Source organism: Clinocottus analis, unplaced genomic scaffold (assembly GCF_023055335.1).
Source record: "Clinocottus analis isolate CAN_PGR_092001 unplaced genomic scaffold, fCliAna1.0.p SCAF_9, whole genome shotgun sequence".
NCBI lineage: Eukaryota > Metazoa > Chordata > Actinopteri > Perciformes > Cottidae > Clinocottus > Clinocottus analis.
The window spans coordinates 7212492-7235346 of NW_027176251.1; the positions used below are offsets into that span (position 1 = coordinate 7212492).

At 39.2% G+C, this 22855-nt stretch overlaps 4 protein-coding genes across 5 annotated transcripts; 2 read left to right on the forward strand and 2 right to left on the reverse strand.

Annotated features, from left to right (window-relative positions):
• Positions 1 to 506: 506 nt before the first annotated feature.
• On the reverse strand, positions 507 to 3371 carry LOC137781611 (lymphocyte activation gene 3 protein-like). Its single transcript, XM_068570487.1, has 8 exons — positions 3196 to 3371; positions 2956 to 3076; positions 2606 to 2829; positions 2061 to 2321; positions 1647 to 1964; positions 1298 to 1555; positions 1037 to 1158; positions 507 to 802 (listed from the first exon to the last, which is right to left on the reverse strand). Exons 1-8 carry the CDS (start codon positions 3245 to 3247, stop codon positions 707 to 709), a joined length of 1452 nt encoding a protein of 483 aa, XP_068426588.1. The 5' UTR covers positions 3248 to 3371; the 3' UTR covers positions 507 to 706.
• A 4835-nt stretch (positions 3372 to 8206) lies between these two features.
• Positions 8207 to 9938, forward strand: mrpl51 (mitochondrial ribosomal protein L51). The gene is made up of 4 exons (XM_068568939.1): positions 8207 to 8388; positions 8580 to 8675; positions 9283 to 9390; positions 9635 to 9938. Exons 2-4 carry the CDS (start codon positions 8585 to 8587, stop codon positions 9829 to 9831), a joined length of 396 nt encoding a protein of 131 aa, XP_068425040.1. The 5' UTR covers positions 8207 to 8388; positions 8580 to 8584; the 3' UTR covers positions 9832 to 9938.
• A 3194-nt stretch (positions 9939 to 13132) lies between these two features.
• Positions 13133 to 18135, forward strand: vamp1b (vesicle associated membrane protein 1b). 2 transcript variants are annotated; one of them, XM_068570427.1, is made up of 6 exons: positions 13133 to 13502; positions 13933 to 13988; positions 14635 to 14782; positions 15034 to 15192; positions 15636 to 15687; positions 16181 to 18135. In XM_068570427.1, coding segments are annotated over exons 2-6 (378 nt in total). In that variant the 5' UTR covers positions 13133 to 13502; positions 13933 to 13986; the 3' UTR covers positions 16198 to 18135. The 2 variants fall into 2 exon arrangements, with proteins under 2 accessions (XP_068426528.1, XP_068426527.1); XM_068570426.1 differs by having other exon boundaries at positions 13134 to 13502; positions 13913 to 13988.
• Positions 18136 to 18394: 259 nt separating this feature from the next.
• Positions 18395 to 22522, reverse strand: tapbpl (TAP binding protein like). Its single transcript, XM_068569445.1, has 8 exons — positions 22227 to 22522; positions 21467 to 21679; positions 21110 to 21379; positions 20748 to 20948; positions 19966 to 20133; positions 19782 to 19885; positions 19436 to 19661; positions 18395 to 19260 (listed from the first exon to the last, which is right to left on the reverse strand). Exons 1-8 carry the CDS (start codon positions 22273 to 22275, stop codon positions 19193 to 19195), a joined length of 1299 nt encoding a protein of 432 aa, XP_068425546.1. The 5' UTR covers positions 22276 to 22522; the 3' UTR covers positions 18395 to 19192.
• Between the last annotated feature and the right edge of the window lie 333 nt (positions 22523 to 22855).

The following is a 22855-nucleotide window of genomic DNA, read 5'->3' on the forward strand; positions in this document are numbered from 1 at the left end:
ACTTTCAGAGCATGAGGACAGGGAGTATAGTCATGTGTAGTTCTGAAACTGCACATCAGAGTCCTGCAATCACTTAGTGGATTATTATGCCATTTTAAATTCAGTCCGTGAATGTGAACTACACAGGGCCAAATTAACAAGGACGATAAGCTTCATTTTTGTAGTGAAAAGCGAAACGTCCAAAAGACAAAAAAAAAAAAAAAACATCTTTCTAGCAGTTTGGCAAAAGTCCAGTTTTCCATTGATACAAATGTATTCAGTCTAAATTTTTGGCCAATAATGATTCTGGAATTATAGTAATGTAGCATATATTTTTTAATAATACAATTTGTTTTATGGATATATAATTAAACACTATTTTTTATACATGATTGTATGAAACATTTACATCAGTAATTTCATTGACCTGTAAATTAGATTGTATATAATGTAAAAATGCACCAGATTTAATTCTATTAAATGTACTTTATTTGTTAAAGAAAAATGGTATTTTTTACATAGCATCTTCACATACAGTAGATAATTGAAAACATATACAAGACAAATAGCAGGATAATAAATACCATTTCAAATTCAATAATACTGCTACAATACTGCTCTGAAAATATAGTATTTACAAAAAAATGTGCAAACAGAAAAATCCCAAAATTTTGCTGATGAATAAGAAAGATCTCCAGTTTCTTGCGGTGAAGCTGCTTTAATGTCTTCAGTTTTTCACTTTGTTCCTTTCTCTCTCTTCCCGCTCATTTGAGACGGTATGAACAATTGTCTCCAGCGCAGGGTACTGAAAGATCCTTTTCCTCTGTGGAAAAAGATTTGCAAAGTGTCATTACTTTTGTCTGATTTGTGAACATGTAAATTTTTTCCATATTATATGAGAAATCATTCAATATGATGTTTTACAAGCAAAATTCTGGAATCAAGTAACATCTCAAACAGAGACAATACATTTAATCAAAAAATAATGTTAGTTACACAAAAACTGTCTTCTTCCTTGTTCGTTTTTGAACAATGGTAAATTTCCAAAGATATTTACCCTTTGGTGGTTCTTGTACATCTGAGCCAAGACCAACAGCAGAACAATGAGGAGAAAGCTGAGACCAACCATGGCAGCAGTGTTATGTGAGACACCCACAGATTTCTGTCCACTTAGACGACCTGTGGGAAAAACAATATAAAACAGTCAGGTAAAGGCACAATATTATATTTTTGCATTGACATCAATGTTGGATTACGTTGAGAATATTCATTTCACACAAGAGAAACAGAAAAAAAAAATCCAGAGGAGAGAACTTACTCATCCGTTGAATGTGGTATGTTACATTTCCCAAAATGCCGTCTTTCCCGTAGAAACGACATGCCCATTCGCCGTGGTTCTCCTCAGACACTTTGCTTACACTCACAGTTTTCCCCTTCTGGATGGACCCGACTGATCGGGTGCCATTGAGGTCGTACTCCACATGAACCCACTCATAGTCGGTGACCTCGCTCGAGTCTGTCAGTTGGCAGGTCAGCGTCTCAGAGCCTTTGGCCTGTGATGGGACACTGCTGTGAACTGAGAGAAAAAGAAGACAATTTAAATGTAGTGTTGATGGCAAAAATAATATGTGGTGCATTAAACTTAATTTGAACCCGTGTAAGCTTACTTTTGGCAACGACAAGCTGCATGTTTCGGGTCACCTGTTGTCCTTCTATACTACCGGAGCATCTGTACCTGCCTTCATCCTCCAACCCGACTTCTTTCAAACTGGCAGATTGATCAGAGGGGAGCTGAGAGAACAGCTTGGATGATGAGAAAGAGGAAGGAAGGCGACCGGGAGTAGGTTTAAAAAGAAACCCAGGTCTCAGTTTCTCCCAAACGGGATTAGAAGGGATCAGACCAGGGGAGAACACACAGGGGAGTGTGACTGCAGATCCCACAGCAGCATACACTTTAGTATCGTCTTTGGATGGGTGGATGACACCTGTGGCAGAAAAGGAGGGAAAAAGGAGAGGTTAAGAGAAAAAAAGGAAAAGCAAACTTAGTTTCTGAAGATACTCTCTTTTGCTCAGAATCTTACCCTTCACAGTCAGAGCTGCCGAAGCTCGTAACTCTTTGCCCTTGTAGTCCACAACACAGGTCCAGTTTCCAGTCAGTCTTGCAGTTGCCTTTTCACTCACAGCATTTTTAGTGGTACCCCCGTTCGAGGCGATTCCAGTCTGAGGCACAAATGGGCTGTTGTTCAATGTCCACCGAACAGAGGCTCCGGGAGGCCACGGAGTCACTTTACAGCTGATCGAAACGTCGCTCCCCCAAACGGGAACCAAGGAAGAGACCGACACTGTGAAGGATAGAGACAAGGATGAGTTTATTGACATATATTACAGCGAATTACTGACACATCTCACGAGTCATGAGTTTATTTGTGGGAATACTACATGTTTGTATTATGTCATGATTTGTTTATAAATAAGAGAGAGCAGCTAAAAAACAATCATCTTCACAAGTTGGTGGATTTATTATCTCGGCATGCCTCATTTCTGCTTTATCGATTAGTTATTCGGCACAATCTTTGCCACTGATGTAATAAATTCACGGAGTGGAGAAAACAACTGGGTTTCTCACCTTGAGTTATTCTGAGCGTGACCACTTTTAAAATGACCCGGTCTCCATGTTCCACCCTGCAAGAGTAAACTCCTCCATCCTCCTCCCTCACGTTGTTGATATGCAGGCTGAAATCGCCTTTCTCAAACTTGGAGTGGGGACATTTAATGCGTCGTTGGGTGACCTTTGGAGACCAGATAGAGCCCCAGAACTGTAGACCACTCCTTTGCTTTCTCCAGACAGTGCTGTGGATGGAAGGTGTCACAATCAAGTTGAATGAGGGATGTTTTCGGGATATGTGGGAGTTTCTAGCTGGACAGATGAAGCAAAACAGGGAAAAGGATGGAGACAAACAAAATGTTGTGCCCTACCCTGTGTCGGCTTTACTCCAGAGGATAGCGGGAATATAGGGATACAACGGGCTACATTTACAGGGTAGCACCGCCTGAGAGCCGGCTTCAGCAAAAACTTCAATTTCCTCACATTGAGCCGCTGCGGAAAAAACAACAGAAAATTATCTTTAGAAAGAAAATGTGCAAAAAATAAAAGTATTTTATTTAATTTTTTTTTACCAAATGCAACAAATATCAGGGTAAAAAAAACATATTTACCTGTCAAAAGAAAGGTTATCATCACAAAGATGAAATACTCCAACGGCATCATTTTTGTTGGTTTGGTTTTGGATTTATTTGTTACAACGTTGCCACAAATGTCCTTGTAATCTCTGTGCCCTTCTTAAATCTCTATCTGCTCTGTTTTACAATTGCAAGAGTCTTTCTTTGCTTACTGTGCGGTCCGATGTGTTTTTGTGAGTTGAGTCAGTGAGGGATTTATATGAACCTGTAGGTGCCAAAAGGAGGCGGAGTGTTTGATAGTTTCTCTGCTGATCATGTGACTCAGCTACAAGCGCGACTTTGATGCGTCGATCTGTGTCAGCCTGGAAACTGTAAGATGTAAACAGGGAGACCCACTTCCTCCCACGGATTCTCTCTACTTCTTTCCGTTTCCTTCTTCACATCAAGTAAATTGTGTAACGATATGTAACATTCTTCAATTTGCAAACCAAAGCTTACCCAAGACACAAGCACGGTATCAGATAGTTTGTGGATACTGTATTTGTTTCTTTTTTCTTTCTTTTTTTTTAGAAATGCTGAGCTGTAAATAAGCTGTAAAAATACTTTACAATTTTTCTCCACACATGCAATGAATGTTATTTGTTTACAAGTCACTTCAGTCTTATTCCCGGAAGCTCCAGTTGTTGCTTTGAAACCGTTATGGCAAAACTGCAAACGCCAAACCACCTCTCCTCCGTCACTGCCAGTCACTTGCGTTCACAACCACCGCTTAACGCGTAGCTCCCAACCCAACCATCATTATCCCCACTAGGTTTATGAGAATGGGGCCATTCAGTTATAGGATGTCATCTTCTGATGAATATTCGTGAAAGTGAATCATCACCTCCATTCTCGGTTAGGTTTTCCTTTTCGTCAATTCTTATACTGTCGCTGCAGTAGAAACAGACCTACACTGCCAGTCAAATGTTGGTTTGATAGTATACGTTTGAGCATATTTCAGTAAATGCAGTTTATTATATAATGTAGCGGCAATCTTGTCTCCTTTCGGTAATCCTTATTACCATTACTGTTGCAGTCCGTGTAAGGGCAATGAGCTTGACGCGTAATGAGTCTTCAGAAGCAGTAACTCCATTTCAAAGAGTTTACTTAAACAAAGTTACAAGAGTCATTTAAACTCAACTTGGCACAACGGTAAAAAAAAAAACTGTCTTGCTCCACAGACGACTACTATTATTATTATTATTATTATTGTTATTATATATATATATATATATATATAGTAGAAATAGCTCAGGCTGTGTTTTCAATATGCATTGCCATAATTGATTGATGAAGTATTTATCCCTGATTGGAAACTCTTAACTTAATTTATAAAGAGTACATATGAATAAACACAGTGTGTAGTCATTTTAATGTGTTCCTCACAGAAATGAGCCAAAGCCAATGAGTCGGAAAAAATAATTAATCATTTAATTTTTCTTTTGTTAAAAAATGAATCTGGGTCCCACAGACCCGAACACCGCACAGGGGTTAACCTACATCATACAAATCTTTTAACCTACAAATACAAATGTTTCACTCAAAAAGGAAGGTAATAAAAATGGATTACATTGATATATAACAACAAATTTGTTCAAGTGAATTTGCATGTTTTTACAAAATAAATTGCAGAAACTTAACAGAAAATATGACTAAAAAGGTATATAAAAAGCATAGCTGTAGACACGTTTAGGTATAGACTGTCACACAGATGAAGAGATACACTTGAGAATATGTGGGTGAAACCACAGAGCTGTTTTTCTTCATTTTGAGATATTTTCCCTGGTAACAGCCATGTGACTGCTGGGTGAGTGATACTGTAAGTCTTGAATCTTTTAATTTCATCCACCCAGAACTTCACCCAGAGCTTTAGTTTAGTGTTTTCTCAATAAAAAAACTCATTGTGAGGTGGTCTTTCCTACACAGCCAATGTTTAGTCACTGTATCTGAATATGAGGTGAAGGCCCTTTGAAGGAAAATGCCCCTCACATGGAAACAACTGAGCATGAGGGAATGCAGATGATTATGTTAATAGAATTAGTTGGAAAATAATCAAATCAGATTGCCTCTGTGGAAATTTGGCTATAGTTTGTTCCTATGTCAAGTTATCGTATTATATCTGCTCTTGTTACAGACACAGTTTTATTTGTTTTATTTTTTATCAGCGTTAACCTTTAATGAAAATATTGAGGTTTAGACTTTCTGACTTATTGTAAACACTGCTGTGGTTTAATTTCAATAACTGATATGATTATATCACATATGTGTAGGTGATGAAATGTTATGTTCCACTGTGTTTTACCGGCAGAGGAAGCAGAGCACAGATTAAAATGCTGCTGTGCTGAAAACTGTTCCAATTGTGTTAAATCAGCATTTTTTTCAGCACTGTGAAGATGAAGATGGAAACATGACTGTATCTTTATAATAAAGTTTTTTTTTTAATGTTTTATGGCATTTTGTGAAATATACTGCATCTTAATCTTTTATTAACTCTTCAACAGGTTTTCTTTTAGAGCTGTGGGTTGAAAATAGCTCAGCCATGCGTTTCTGCAAAAGTAAACAAATCCACTTTTCTTGCAGAGTATTCTTTTTAGATTAAAGCTGCAAACACACTGCACAATTATAGTAGTAACTCGTCTATGCAAGTGCTATGGCAGTGTGGGTAAATTAAAGTTACATGGAATCTCATGGTTAATACTGTTTTGCCTGGTTTAAATTTCCACACACTCAATGAAGCCTTACTAATAATGAAATTAAGACGAAGATCAGTTTTGCTGAACTTGTTCCTTTAAAAATGACAAAATATTCCATCCTGCTCTTTACAACAGTAAGACTGAAAGTATCAGTCTGTGTCTGTGTTTTTGTGTGATGTAAGCAGACATTCAATATGAATACACAGCGACTTTAGGAGGACATTTGATATTAGCAGGAAAGGGCCGGAGTCCTGCTAATTCAGACGTGTCCGTCAGTGTGTGACTTTTCTGTGTGTGACTTTGCGTGCATGTCTGTCCGTCTGTGCGTGATGTGTCCACCCATCCGTGTGTGACTGTGGGTGCATGCATGTCTGTCCGTGCATGCAAGCGCAGTCATGCATGCATGCCAACGCCATCAAAAGAGATTGCGAGGGAAATATGTTGGCATTGCACACTTTACGGGCATCTGTTTATGGACTGATACACAATTACTCATCGGCGCTGGAGCATCTTAACCTCTTTAGCGAAGATTCAACAGGAAACATTGACTTCAGTCTGGCTCGCCTAACTAACCAATTGTGCTTTAAACAGCTCATTGACAAACAAAGTAATACAGAAATAAATAAATGTCGTTGTACAAAAATGGACAAAACTATTTCAGGAATTTATTCATTCATGCCTTGTCTTAATCAATGCTTTTTGATGCATTACTATATAATTGTTTTCTGTACGTTTATTTTGTTGTTACACCCCACCCCACCTCCCAAATTAGGACCAATGGTGCAATTTATAATGAACAATGGTTGTTTATTGTGCACTCTGTGTCATACATTCTTCAGGGTGAGCCTGACCCAAAATAACAAAAAACAATCTGTGCAAGTCACATAACTTCCCAAGACCACAAAGAAACAAAAGGAAGTACAGATGTCCAACCTTTCTCCCTATAAGAAAACAGGAGAAAACAGGTTTAAACAGAAAGCGCTTCTCACCCCTACCTGCATCCTTTCTATCCCAAGAATCACCACCCAAGAATCTCTGCTGTGCAGCATTGCCCGGTTGGAAGCTGGAGAGAGAGAGAGAGAGCCGGCCCTCACCTGCAAACAAAAAAGGCACAGGGCAAGGCAACACATATCACAGCACCCTCCTCAGGCAGGGAGGTGAACAGCAGTAAGGTTAGGCTTTTTTACAATGACGCTCTAGGTCATACCATTGTATTCTGTATTTTTGTAAACAATTATGCCAATTATGATCCTTGAGATCAGACTGGAGTTTTGAAACACTTTTTTTTTTAGGGGCATCAAACAATTCCTAGTGAATAGTGTGTTATTGTTACCTCTATTAACCTTCACAGGCCTGTTTCATATAGGTGTCTGTTCTTCAATACACTGGATCACATTTACAACTATGACTTCAATGAAACTTAATTTCTCTCTCTCTCTCTCTCTCTCTCTCTCTCTCTCTCTCTCTCTCTCTCTCTCTCTCTCTCTCTCTCTCTCTCTCTCTCTTTCGATGACATACTCGTTAATGATGAATACATTTATGGGTCTATAAATTCTTGTAGTTTGCAGAAGACAAACCAGAAACTCAGTTGCGTCTTTCTGAGCTGCGCTGCCTGTTACGCATTAGAGCCCGACCTCTGGTGGTCCACGCTGAGCACTACGTAACCTTAAATGTCAGCGTCATAGAAAGCACAGCGTCTGTATTTATGGGCTTTTATGAATGTGTTTGGTCACTATCATTTATATCCATGAATGCCGTCCTCCTTTTCCAATACCGCTCTGCTTTGATAAAATAAAGTGCCAAGATTACGCTGCTCTTTGGAAATAGATAGCAGAAAGAATGCATCTGACACCTTTTTGGCAATAAAATCCATATAATCTGTCAGGTAATCAATTTGAATTGATATCATGAATATAATAATCTTAATACTGTACAGAGTTGAGCTTTACGGTTTGGCTACACACTTCCCTTGGGTTCCTTCTCGCTCAAGTTAGTGGGAAAATGATGTTCTGGTCAAACAACCACTCAGAATTAAGCATTTAAAAATAAAGTTCCATGACATTTAATATTCAGGTCTCTTGTAGAAAAACAGCAAACACAATATATTGTGATACTATAAAAGCAGCTGTATTTAACATTCGGAACATGCAACATATTTAGTTAAATTAATGTAATTATTGATTAAATCATTTGTTTAATTGACTACTTCTCTTGTTCCGCAGGCCAGTCTAGTTTGTGGCGGTAATGTGCCTTTAAGATGGTTTTCCAACCGCCAATAAGCACTAAAAAAGAAGAAGAATATACCGACGCAATGCATTGTGGGATATAACATAAGTAAAATTCAATGGTAAGATGGAGGCCGCCACTTGGAGCACGTCGAAGACTCAGTAACACACTATTAAGTGTTATTTATGCGCGTATGGCTGTAATGTACGTGTTGTTGTAACAGTTACGAAAGACATAAGTGGCTCAACATCGCAGCTGGACGTGAAAACTGGTAACGATGTCCCCAATGCTTCATTTGATGTGGTTAGCTAATGCGCTAGCTAAAGCTAAGGGTCAATGTAAAGCTGATTTTAAACGTTGTGTTTGATAGAAACGTTGAAAACATAGATACTTCGCACCGAATAACGTATTTGTCAACTCAATACCTTTCATGTAAAGTTGATAGTTATTGTGTTATTGTAGGGAAAATGTCTGTTCTTGGAGGTTTACTGAGAGCTGGAGCGTCCTTCTGTCAGTCGGCTGGGACTCTGCTCAACACAGCTAGGACCATTTCTACCGGTGAGTAGTTACTGTTTACTGAGGTTAATGTGCAGACAAACCTTTCTGTTTTTGTGTCCGTACTGTACAAATCCTATTTACTGTAGTTATCGTTTAACTTCACCATACATTAAATGACAATCACCCTCTCGGGAAATTAGGTCTTACAAAAGCACAAGAATGAGACATCTTTAAGGATGCAAAAAATGTCAAATTACATCATTAATCAAAATTAAGTCATAAACAAGCAAATAAGAGTATTTAATAGCCTGCGTCCAGTTAGGTCTACACCATTAAACATTTGAATGTAGAAATGTATTTCTTTAGATAATAAATAGATCATCTGAAATACTGTTTACATTTCCCTGAGCAATGAGTGATGTCTTTGTTTGATTTATCTGAACAGTCGGTCACACCACTATTTACAGTTTACAATGATTCAAAACAGATAAATCACCAAAACCTCAAATTAGCCTTTTTAGATACATAACCTAAATTATTTATCCATGTAAAGAAATAGTTATGAATTAATTTTTATGTTGATGAATCAATTCCTCTAATGACTGCAACATAACAAGTACTATGTGTAAAGGTGCTGAATACTGATGTGAAACTGTGTTTTCTTTAGGTACATGCTGTCAGATAAGGATGCATGCCATCCCTGAGCTGAAGAAGGTGGACAGGTGGACTGAGAAAAAGAGCATGTTTGGAGTTTATGATAACATAGGCATCTTAGGTATGATTTTGTTAACTGACACCAGCTACACCATTCAGAGCAATGGTGCAGCGACCACAGTCATGGCCAATGCCATGTGTCATGATTTCCAGAAAAGGGTTGAATTGAGAATCTGTGCAGTATAATACATTTTTAACAACAATAGAAGTCGTTTGGAGACTATTTGAAAACATACAATGAGCTTGAGCACTGAATCAGATAGTCCCTTACTGTTTTTTCTGATCTCCACACTTTGTGCCTGCAGGAGGCTTTAAAGCTCACCCCAAAGACCTTATTGTGGGTCCCTCCTGGCTGAAGGCTTTCAGAGGCAATGAAATGCTCCGTTTAGTCAGAAAGAAGAAGATGGTGGGAGACAGAATGATGACTGATGACAAACACAACTTGGAGAAGAGGATCCGCTTCCTCTACAGACGCTACAATCGCACTGGCAAACACCGCTAACATTGAAAAACCATACTGGCAAATACATCTGACCAGCCAATACAGACTTTTATAGTCTACTTGTGTGATATCATGCTATTAAAGAATTCTTTTTATAAATTATCAAATTCATATTAAGAGAAGATTTGTGTGTTTCAGTGCAGCATTCTTCCTGGTCGTTGGTTTATTGATTGTTTTTGGTCCAAATGTTCATTATAATAATAATAGACAAATCTCAGTGGCCATAAGATGATTACAATAAGAATTATAGGAAAAATACATACATCTGTTACAAATTGATCTTATTATTTGTTACATATTTATAAACTTAGGTTTTTTTTTTCTGAAAGACTGAATAGTCAAAGCTCTTCTGGCTTCAAAAAACTGACCACACATACAACCTGTAAAAACAAAAATGATCAAAGAATCCAAGGTGTGAATTTACTTCTTGTCGAGTAGTGTATCTGATGTTTTTCTTTCCCTGAGGAAGGTCAAATTTTTTGGTATGTTTTATTACTCTAATGAGTTTTTTGTCCTGAGACTTTTCCATATTTTTACAGGCTGACTTCGCTGCTCTCACCTTTTCAAATATGCGAGTTAAGACTAAAAATGGAAAAAGAGGTTGAGGTTGTAAGCTCAACTATGAGTCTACTGAGAATTAAGAGTAATTATAAAAGAAAATGTTATGCAGGACGAAAAGGTTGAGTCAACGCTACACCAAGATTCTTAACGGTCAGGTAAAGGTCTTCACTAATGGAACGGGTAAAACTTTCAAATCAAACTAATTATCTTTAAAGACGTATGAACAAGTAACTCCCTAAAAATGGCAAAATATTGCATCAAATTAGGACATATCTGATCAAAGTAATCAAGACGTTACATCAAATGCTCACTTAAACATTATGTTGGTCATTTTATATTCACATACATCAAATATGTCCTCTGCATTTAACCCACCCGTACATTTTAGGTGCGGTGGGCTGCATTTCCATGATTACCCGGCTGTTAGAAAGTTTGACGCCCAGCACAAGTGTCTGTGAATTGATGTAATAGCGACATACAGTGAACAGAATAGAGAAGATAACTTTTTCCTTATTGTTTTCAAAAGCACAATGATTTGTGTTTAAGCAGACCGTGTATGCAGTAGTTCCCTTGACATCTTCCTTCATTTGTAGGATATGTTGTGAAAGTTAAATATGCTGCTTTTGCAACCTTTTAGAAATGTCAAATCTATAGAGTCCTTATGTATCGTTTCTTCCTCGTAAACTAAATCTAGGTCCAGCAACAGCCTGTGGCTCAGGTGTTTCCTCACTGACTGCAGTAAATGTGTTATTATGTCAACTTTCAAGTCAGTGATGAAATGATTACTCAACCCAAAACTGTCGCAGAATACTAGTTTAGGTCATAAATTGGGGGAAATACACCCAATTCTTTGGTCCCAGCTTCTCTAAATTCTGGATTTTCTGCTTTTCCTGACAGTGAATTTAATATCTTTTGGGTTTAGACTTGTATGACAAAACAAGCAATTTGACAACATTTTAGGATCTGACTTTTTTTCTGTATTATTTTAACATTTGGACAGATGTATAAAGAAAGAGCGCGTCAGAGACAGTCTGGTCATTTTGTTGCTTTATTTCTTGCGTTTAGTTAGTAGCCTTTTGTGAAAAATAAGTAAAGTAAAGTAGGAAAATAGTATCAACAAACAACATGATTTACAAAATAAATACTGTTTTTGTTTTTTATTATCAAGAACTGGTCAAATTATAACCATAACTTACTGTAATAAGTCATAAATATTTAAATGTATGTCTAAAAGTAAACAATCCACATATGGACTTATTATGGCATTAATATAAATATTATTCTGGTGCCAATACATTTGCACAGTGGAAACAAATTAAAATGGCTGGATTGTCTGTCACCTACTTTTGGAGGTTCAACATATGTTTTGAAGATTTGAACAATATATAGCATAGTATATCTTTATAGCATTTGTATGATGACTGTTGTGATTGGCAGATCCATATCTTTTAAGGGTTTTTTCTAGATCCTTTTTCTGTTTGTAAACATGACAATGTATTTTTGTGGGTGGAGCAAAGGCAAAATAATTCTCAGAATCTGTTAGTTAATGTTAAATTAGACAATTTTGTAGGTGTGCTTTTTGTGAAAATACAAGTTTCTCTCAATATGTAGTTGCTTAGTCTCTGGGACCCCGAGTGTGACCTGAGAAAGAGAGCACTGGACTAGCCGACCTACTTTACTGGGAGGAGAGCAGACTGGCTCTGGAGGGGACGGCGAGCCGGTCTCTGGAGCTCCGTCTGCTCTCCTGCTGGGAAACTAGTCTCCGAGTGAGACCGGTGAACCATAGACCCAGCAACTCAGCTTGCTACCAGTCTGCTGTTGGGCTCATTTTCTGTTTGTGTAACTCTAGCATGACAATAATGCTAACATTAGCGAGGTACCCAACTAACTAGCCACTTAATCAGTTCAATGTAACAACTTAATGCTCCATCCACACACTAATCACAGTGTATAGCTTCACATTGCTCTTGCCACGAAGTGACAAGTTTGTCTGGAACATTTTCTGTAAGTGTTGCATGAGAGCATTAGCATCTTACAAAGTGCTAATTCCACCATGTTTAACAGAAAATGAGGCCATCTCTTCATCTCTAATATTATATATATATATATATATATATATATATATATATATATATATATATATATATATATATATATATATATATGTATATACTTATAGATATATATATTATAATTGTTCATAGTATGAGCAACAATTTTCTCCATCTCTCGAATAGTTTAGCCTTCTTTTGTTTGTTTTCTTTCTCTTTTTTGTGTGCCTCCAGCTCACTCTGTGACATAATCATGACATCGGATGTCAATGGATCTGCACAAAAGAGTAATGAGGTCACTCAAAAATAAAGAAAATTCAAAGTATATACAATGTAGTGTATGCAAAGTGTATATATACAGTGAAGTAGAAGTATATAGTAAATAAACAACAATTCATTATTATAAAGTCCTATTGCAGTTGTAATAGAATAGAAATTATCTCAATCTCAAATGTTAAACCATGAAAATAAATGTAAACATGGGGATGTTAGAAGCTTGAAGATACTGAGAGAAAAAAAGGAGAATTGATGCCATTTTATTAATGCTATATAAAATGCACTCTACCCTGTGTAAATCGGTGCCCCATTTGGGACACCCGAGGAAAGAAAAAGTGTGGTCACGCCACTGCACTAGTAGGCATCCGCTGTACCGCAGTGTCGTCCTGCCGCCCTATCCGACAAAGAGCTGCAGTACTGCAAAGTGTGGAGGGAGAGAGAGAGGGGGGAGGGGGTGCCGCACTGTCGTTACGAGTCCAAGTGAAGGCAGGAGGAGAGACGCATTATTGCAGTAGCCTACAGTGCCACAGCACTTTACACGGGCGCAACTATACCGCACTTCCCTCAAGACGCACATCCGTCCGCGCAGAAAAAAAAAGCGAGATAGAGGGAGGTGGGGGGTAACAGAAATCAGAGACAGACAACTGATTTCTCATGACTGGACTTTTCTCTCTTTTTCCCCCCCTGCATTTTTAAATTGCACGTATTTGCCATTAGCGTTCAGAAGAGGCGACTCAACAAGCAGCCAATCAGCGCTGCGTCTCCGCATCCAGGAGCAGCTCTGTAAGGAGTCCGCATCAACTGCATGCAGCTCTGCAGGATTATAAACGTCCGTGGACATTTCGCTTGAATGGATTATAATTTAGAAGTACTTTCCTCCTGAGCTCGCGTCGCTCTCCTTTCACTTCCTGCTGTCTAGTCCTGTCATACAGTGAATTATCGCCCGGCCCGTTTACGTGTCTCGGTGTATTGCGGTACTTTGTTGACGGCTTGCAGTATAAATGCATCGCTAGAAGATCGGCTCCACTGCGCAAAGACCCGCCGTCTGTTTACTGTCAGCTCGGCACTTTCATGACTTTGCTGATTGCACATTTTGACTTTTTCGACCAGTGACTAGAAATTTGTGTTTGTTTTTTTTCTCCCCTGTGATCTTGCTGGGTTATTTTTTTTCTTCCTCTCTTGTTGTACTTCAGACCCTCCCTCTCCTCCTCAGATCCCTCACCCCTCCTCCGCTGCCCGTGAGTCAGTTCAAACAGCTGCATAGAAGATGTGAGTATTAATGCGGCTTTTCTGCTGCGCTCTTTTCACATTAGCAAAACAAAAATAAATATCGTAGTTCAGCTTCTATAGATAAATAACCTTTGTATTCAAAACAATATAATTCCTTGTATGTTTGTACATGGTGTGGGTCGGAAACTAAACAGATTTTTTCTGCTTGATGGATTTTGCTGACGCAAGTGAAATTTTCCGTTACACCATCACTAAATTATGTATTCAGGGGTTGACTGCTGCCACTGTAAAACCTTGGAGTTAAATTGAGTTTGTTATGGTAATTTTACACCACAGATTAAAAAAGGAAATACATCTGTTACACAGCATATTGTAAATCAGAGGATTTGAGGTCACCATCATCACTCTTGTCGAATGAATGATGGTTCATGATGTTAGGACATTCTTCTTCCTGATTATTCCTGATTATGTTTCTGTCCTGCAGTGACTGTGATTTGTACTAAACTGTCCATCTGGCAAATTAGCTTAATTTTCTTCTCAATCTGTGAATCTATTTCTCAGCTTTTTTCCTTTTACATTAAAATGAAATGCTCTCTACATATCATAAACATGCCTCAGTTCACCAAAAAGGTCTTCTTTTATTCCAACATCAATTCCTTTTCCCCTTTCCTGTGCCCCTTCTCAGGTCTGCCCCAGATGCTGCTGCCCCAGGTGGAGCTCCAGGAGCTCCAGGAGCCCCTGGTCCCGATGGAGCCCCAGGCGGCGCACCTCCCGGCCCACCCAATACCTCCAGCAACCGCAGGCTACAGCAGACACAGGCCCAAGTCGAGGAGGTGAGCTGGACGAGGCCCGACAAAATGTGATGTTAGCTGCTATAGGAAATCATGACATATCTCAACTTAATGTATACACAAAATAATGTATTGTTGCTTTATGTTATCTAGAAAGATCTGATCTTAATATATAATCTGTAAATGTCATTTATGACATTTTGCTTCCTTTCCTTTAACCTTACTTGTCCTCCTATTTGTCTCTCCTCTCCATCATTGCTGAATGCGGTCTCCTCCTCGCCACTGTGGGCTAGGTGGTGGATATCATGCGGGTGAACGTAGACAAGGTTTTGGAAAGGGACCAGAAGCTTTCAGAGCTGGATGACAGAGCGGACGCTCTCCAAGCCGGAGCCTCCCAGTTTGAGAGCTGCGCAGCAAAGCTAAAGAACAAGTACTGGTGGAAGAACTGCAAGGTGGGCACATTAGTATGGCTCCATTAAACACAAAGAAACTCACAATGTAACCCAAGTCTGAATGAACAGTATTCCTATTTGTATGTGGTGCAAAGATATATAGTATGTACATCAATCTCGTAGGCTGGATAGATTCCTCAGCTCATTTATTTTAACACATTGAAGGTGCGCTGGGGCGAACTCACAGTGTGTTCTGGGTAATGCTGCTCCACACACAAATCTGTTAATGAGCTGCTGTTAAAGCAGATGCTTTGGGCGAAATGGGTTAAAGAAGTCTGTTACTTTAGAGTTGTCACTACAGACCCAGTGTATTAAATGTTTTGTTGTGCTGTTCAGATGCAAATTCTTTCCGTTTGCAGGCATTGAACACAGTTATAGTGTCTAAAATTCCTTCATAACAACAAAAACCTGTTGTAGTAAATGGTATTGTTTTCTCTTCTCAGATGATGATCATGATGGGTATCATTGGAGTCATTGTGGTTGGAATACTATTCTGTAAGTAGCATCTTGATACTAATACAATATTGGTCTATTGATTGACAGGCATATCATTTGTATACTTTTATAAACAGATAAGATTGTTTTAAAAAAGCAGATGATTATTAAGTGTTTTTTCTCTCGGCAGCAGAGGAACATATATATGAAGAAAATAATTCTCTGTAGATGACAATTTCTTGTATGGTGACATAGTGATGCTGTTAATTTTGAAAGGGAATTAAAATACAGAGACTGCACCAACGTATTTGTATTCCTGCCCTCACGAGTCTGGTCTGCATGCTTCTACTCTGATTGTAAATGACACATGACGTCTAATACAGTAATACATGGTTTTAATACCAATTCAACCAGTTCTTTACTCAAAACAATACTGTAAACACTGTACAAGACCGAGAGCTTAAATGAAGGTTCTCTCCTCTCTTTTTTTTTTACTTTGAGTGATGTATTGCCAGATCCATTAGACTAATGACTTCCTCTCCTTCATTTGCAGTGTACTTCTTCTACTGAGCTCAGCCAATCATTACAGATGGATATGGACTCAAGAATGATATGAGAGGGAAGAGAAAAAAAAGATACCCAAGCGCCACTCCTCCCCTTTTATCCGTCCTCTCCTTCTTCTCTTCACACAGTCTTCCATCAAACCATCTTGCACTTATACATGACAGTAGTGTTTATAGGTGTCGCCGTTCTCTTTGTCCCCCTCTCCCTCCCTTCTGATTGCTTTCTTCCACTGTTTTGGTGTTAAGTCTCACTCACTCTCTCCTGTCTCTGCACCTCATGTATTATTGAAGGACGCAGCAGGCGGAGTGAAACAGCAAGGGAAGGAGGGAGAGAGAAAACTCTTGTGGCACGGAAACACAGAAGGATACGCCCTCTGAACGGAGCAATGGGGGGTAAATGTAAAATGTACAGACGGTTAATGAGTGCAGGAAGGTTGAACGAGAGTTTGCAGTCCTTTCTACCCCAGATCCGCCAAAGCTTGTTCATATTTCCTTTTTTGAGAGTCCTACATTTGTAAGTTGATACTGACATGCCTAACTAACACACCCCTTCTTTCACAACTGCTCCCATCATTGCTACTTACTAACACAAGGTCATGTTAGATTAATATTAGGAACATTTTTGATGTATGTGCGTGTGTGTGTGTGTGTGTATTTGTGATCCAAAGCATTCTAGCCCATAGCTTTTTCAGAGTTTAGCTGGTTTTCATTGGTAACTTTTTTGTTTCCTTTCCTGCCTAACTTTCTACGACGTTCAGTAACAATGAGGGAAATGCATTTTAAATGAGAACAGAGACTGTGTGAGAGTATGAGGAAAGGAAGACGTTTTTCAGGGAAAAGTTGTATACAATTTCCCCCTGTATAAATAAGACAAACCTCTGGACTGATAAACAAGTATTGATAATATAGTTGTATAACTATGCTTCATTTCACCTTGGTTTTTGTACCACAGGCAGAGGCATAGTAGTACTGTGATGTTTAGTGGCATAGTGATACGCACAGCAGGAGAAACTGACAAGCAGCCACTAACAGACAATACTGTGCACAGGAAGTGGCCCAGAGGAAGGTCTCTTCACTCGGAGTGGAGAGAGTCACAGCCATAGACAGATGAATGTGAAGCATCACATTTAAAAAGAAAACAGCTACAAATGCCAACTTGTTTTGGAAGTTGTGCAGATAAAGTGTTTGTTTGATTGTTGTTTAAGTTGACCTGACCTTCAAAAAAGCAGGAAAATGAGAGAAAGGACATGAATTAGAAACCAAGAGCCATCTCGGCCATCCCGTCCCTCAACCCCGTCACTCACAAAAAAAAGACTCACATGCAGGAAATGCAACATGAGTTTGTTCCTAACTTGCATGGCAAACCGTGTCCATAGTTTTGCCTATTTGTGTGATCTGTGTATCTGCCATTTCTGAATCTAACTGCCGATTGTACATTTTTCTTTTGTTAGTGGTTTCAATGACCTGTGTATAATGTCTTTCTGATCTGATAATTACTGCTTATGCAATGCAATGATGCTAAGGGGTTGCCAAATTTGTATTTATTTATTAATATTCAGAGACTGCAAACAACTCCTACTATAGTTAACTGCTAAAACATGTAGTATTGTATGGATAGAAAAATAGTGCACATATGTCAGATTATGCTTCTGAAAATGTGTTTATAAATTCTTTCAGGGTTGTTGGATGGAAAAGAAAAGCTAGTTTTCTTTTTTTCAGACTGATTTTGAGAGTTGATAAAATAAAGATGCATAATTGTAGCAGTTAGCTATAATTATCTGATGATATTGTCTAACAATATTATTAGGTAATTACCACATAAGATATGAGAACATGTTTTGTGATTTACAACCTGAAAATGCAGTGAGATGATGCAACTGGATTTCCGAAAATAAATGCATGCTTAACACTTTTGCTGATGCCAATAAATAAATCATCAACAGAACCTGTGTCATATTCTCTTGACATTTTGAGTCATCTTAGAACAACTTATTACAATATAAAGATTATTGATTTATCGCCAAGAGAAATTTGATTGTGTTTTAGATGTAATATAAGAAATGTACTGATATTGATAATGTCAAATACGTTAATTAAATTTATTAAACAATATCAGAAGCAAGCCATATAAACAGAGGCTACATTAAAAACAATCCAAAAAAGAAAGTATTACCTCTTATCGTCAAAAACTTCTGGAAGCAATTCATGTGCAACAAAAAAAAGCTTTTTGCTGGAAAGTATAGTTTGTGATTTGAGATTTAACATGTTACAGGTGTGGCACAAAAGGGTGAAAAAAAAAAAAAAAAAGGCCAAACGTATCAGCACAGGGAGGCGATAGAGAGAGTCTTCCATCAGGTTCAGGTGCTGCAGCCACATATTGGTCACACCTGCAGCCAATCAGGTAATCAGAGCAGGCTGACGGTCCCCCAGCTTCTGAGCAGCAGCAGCGGCAGACAAGCTGCAGAGGATCTTATGAACCACTGGAGACAGGCAGCATTGAACCGTAAGTATTAAAGAGGACCGTGGAACTGTCTTGTTTTGGGAGAAGGCTGAAGGCCAAAGATCCCCAACAGGGAGGATCTTTTGTTTGCATTTGACCCCATCCCCTTCACCCCAATCTCTTTATGAAAGGACACTTGTTGTGTTGCATCAACTGCCTCTGAGACGCCTGTTTTATTGTGAATCTTGTCTGGACGTCCCCTGGGTTGCCACACAAGCAACAGAAACGCAACTCCCAAATGTGCTTACTGCAACTCTACATGAGTAAAATGCCACCAAAACTACTCGACAGCAAATTTTATAAACCAAACAAGTTATACAGCTCAAAAAGAAATGTATTTCCCCCCCCCAAATTTTATTTTTCCAGTTCAGCAGAAGCCTAAAACTGACGATGGCTTCTAATAAAATCAGTAATAATTTACAGACTCACAAATGACACAAAGAAAGTCCCTCTAGGCTCAGGTTTAAGTCAGGAGTATCTCCTAGAACAAATCCTAACTGACTTATCTCATGACCTGGTAGAAGAAAAGGAAAGTGACGACCAGGAAACCAAGAACCCACCCATAGGAACCTGTAGAGGGAAAAATGTCACAGACCAGGATTAGGGATTTGTATACAGTGTTGTCATTAAATACACAATACAGTATGTAATACCAATCAACTATCTCAAAGTGGGATTTCATTGTGTGTTATTTCTCCCTGCCTCTTAGCAATTAAACATTGCAGCAAAAGCCACACATTAATACCTGGTTGTGGTGTTTCTACCACCAGACTGACAGAGAGAGGAGCGTCCAGGGCCGGGTGAGACACCCTGCAGGTAATTTCAGTCCCAGGGGAAACAGTGGAGGGCACAGAGAGATGAGAAGACAGAGAATACGTCCCGTCACCATGCTGTCGATGGCTGGACAGAGAGCCCTGATCTGGAAGCACTGTGGGCTCTGTGTCTGTAGGTGAGAGGGATAACCACTCAATCTGAAAGACAGAAGACAGCAGATAATGATGTCCTGTGAATCAATCACTCAACCTTGATTAGTTCATAGTATTTTTTCATAAAAGTAGGTCCTTTTTAATGTGCTCGAGTCTAGAACGCACCTGAGCATCCAGTGGGTAGTATTTGGCGCAGTGGCAGCTCAACGTCTGGGGGGACTTTGTCTTCAAAACCAATTTCTCCTCTGAGAGTGAAACATGAGGTGGTTCTGAAACAAAGAGGAGCAGGAAATGAAATGAAAGACAATCAGTGGATTTTTCTGAATTGAGTGGTTAGAGTCAAACTTACGATTAACCTGGAGTTGAATGACCTGCTGGGCGTGAAAGATGCCAATACTGACACTACAGATGTAGGTCCCCACGTCCTTAACCTTCAGCTCGGTCAGAGTCACAGAGGCGTTCCCCTCTCTAACCACCTGGGAGGCATTCATACGGGATCCCCTCCTCTCTGCATGCACTGACGACAGAAAATTAAACAGGAATTGACTAAACTATCTAATCTTAAGATCTTCTTTGCTCGGTCTGGAGCCTTTGACCTTAGTAAGAAAGCATTTTATTTCACAAACTTAGACCCGTACGGCTCTCTTCTTGTCCTCTCGCATTTGTATAATTCATGCAGTTTTTTGCCATTTAGCTTTTGTGCCATCTAGACTATACTTACTAGTGTACTAGTATAGTCTAGCCGAAGAGCTTGTGGTCAAACAGAACGATTCAACAAATTAAATGTTAATGCCTTTGGATTATCCATTCATTATGTGATAAAGAGGACAAGGCTCCTTTTGTGATTGTGAAATTTGCAAACATTGTCCCCGAAGCTTCACTATAAATTAATGTTTTGAGTTTATGAATTTGTTTATTCATGAACTTTTTTGCCACTGAAACCACTGTTTGATCTTCAACAGTATTAGTGCCATCACAGAGCCACAAGAAAAAGAAGCTTTTCCTTGTATGGCATAACTCTGTTAACTGTGCATATGACAATAAATATATCCATCTATCTACAAGAAGCCGCCCTTACCTAAAGACCCAAAACAAACCAGAAGAGGTCAGACCTGTTTACACAGTACTCACCCACTGTGCTCCCCTCTGCCTCATCCAGGCTCGTCATCATTTTAAGCACTTTCCACCCTTTTCCCCTGTGTTGCAGTCGCCATTCAACGGCCACTTCCTGCGCTAAAGGTATCTCCTGCTGCTTGAAGCCACAGTTGAGGAGAGCGTCGCCTCTCAGAGGTGCAGACACAGACTTCACGTGGGAAAAGACCAGGAATATCACTGAGGGAAAGGAAAGACAAAAGTAGCGAGAGTGATAACATGAACGATTCAATGAGAAGAAGAAATGAGATATTAAAGAAAAATGTGTAGCCCCTCTCCCCCCCCCCCTCCAAAAAAAATGTGTATTTTTGACTTTGGGGTGAACTGTCACTGGATCTCACCCTCAGTCGGAAGAGTTCCCGACTGGCTAAGAGGCAGACCCAGTTGGTTTTGTACGAGGGAGGTCTGGTCCTTCTCCACCACCAACGTCTGCAGAATCAACGCGGTGCTGAACTCAACTGCCTCCACATTAAGAGACACCATAAAATAAGTTGATCCTGAACTCTCCTGGGATCCACGAGGAGAGAAACGGCTTATCTCGCACATCACCTCCAGCTCATTGCAGTCCGCATGGAGCAGCACATGGGCGTTGGGGATCTCAGGTGATGACACTTCCACAAAGGAATGAGAGGAGAAGTTCAACACAAGGTTGTGCTTATATTACAGCAAATGTAATACGTAGGAAAGGCAGGGAAAACCTTTAACTTCTATCAGGAGGGCATCTGGGTCAGGGACTGAAGGCGGCACAAACGGAGTGAGTGTTTCGAGTGATTCGTCAGAAGTCACTGGAACGTCTCTTAAGACAAGAGTGGCTGGGGTCCGTGCGAAGAGTGTGCCACCTCCTGCTCCACCAAGTCCGACTCCCTCCTCCACCAGGCTGCAGGAAAGTACCACATCTGCAACCCTGTCAGCTGGGAAACAAGGTGACTCAGCGAAAGGTTGACAAGGTTGACCAATATTAACATTCTGAAAAAGTTGACCTTCTTTGACATAATCAGGTAAATAAGACTAATGTAATATTAGGGCTTAATTTCAGCTTCCGTTACTACCTAATAATGTCTTGGATGTTTTCTGGAACAATTATGTAGTTTTGTTACAAATTATAGAAAAATAAAAAACAGGGTTTTGACAGAGACTTATGATACAGTGTTTAGTTGTTTTGATATTTAAAAGCAATTGTTGATTTCCAGAGAAATTTACTTTAAAAAAACACAAATTGTCGGTTAGCTCAACAGCTAATATGATTCAATTAATTGAGTAAAATGGAGACTTAGATTTTTATCAAATATTAGTGCCAATTCAGTAGTTCTTTCCAGGAATTTACAAAGCCGACACAAGCTCTCTCAGACACTGTGGAATGAATACTTATCTAAAAAGTGAACGTGATCATCAAAAGGTTAATTTATTGCCATGTCCGTCATTAGGGCTGCATGAATATGCAAAGATGAACGCGCTTACCACAAACGCACGTCAGGAGGTATCCAAACACAATCACTGTAGTCACCATCGCGTTTTAATAAATTAAGAGTGGTTAAGGAAAAGTTTCACGTTAAAAGGCTACGACGACAAAAAGTGAAACAACTGCTGTGAACACAAGAGCATCACCGCACTTTCACTTTTGATTTCAACAACTAACAGCAGTTCATTGCATCGCTAGAGTGTGTATTTACAGCCGCTCCTTCTTCACGCTCATGAAGCACAAAAGACTTTAAACTAGGCTGATATCAAATAATCCAATAGTAAACTATGAGGCAGACGCCACCAGGAACTTCCTTGCTGTCGGGAGCATGCGCAGCGCGCAACGCTGCGGTGGAGGAGAGAAAGCGAAAGTGAGAGGAACGCGATCGTCCAATGAGAGAGAACGTTTTATTTATATGAACACAATTTGTAATTTTGTAAATGTGTGACTAACAATAAATGTTTCAAAGAATAGGATTCAGATGGATTTACCTCAGGATCTGGTGGAGCACTGTACACACGGCTCTGAATGATAATGTTGCACCATATCTGTAAAGGCACGTTTGCTAATATTCGCCACAATTTTACTTAGTTCTCCAGCATCAACTTGTTGTTTGTCTACTATGCTC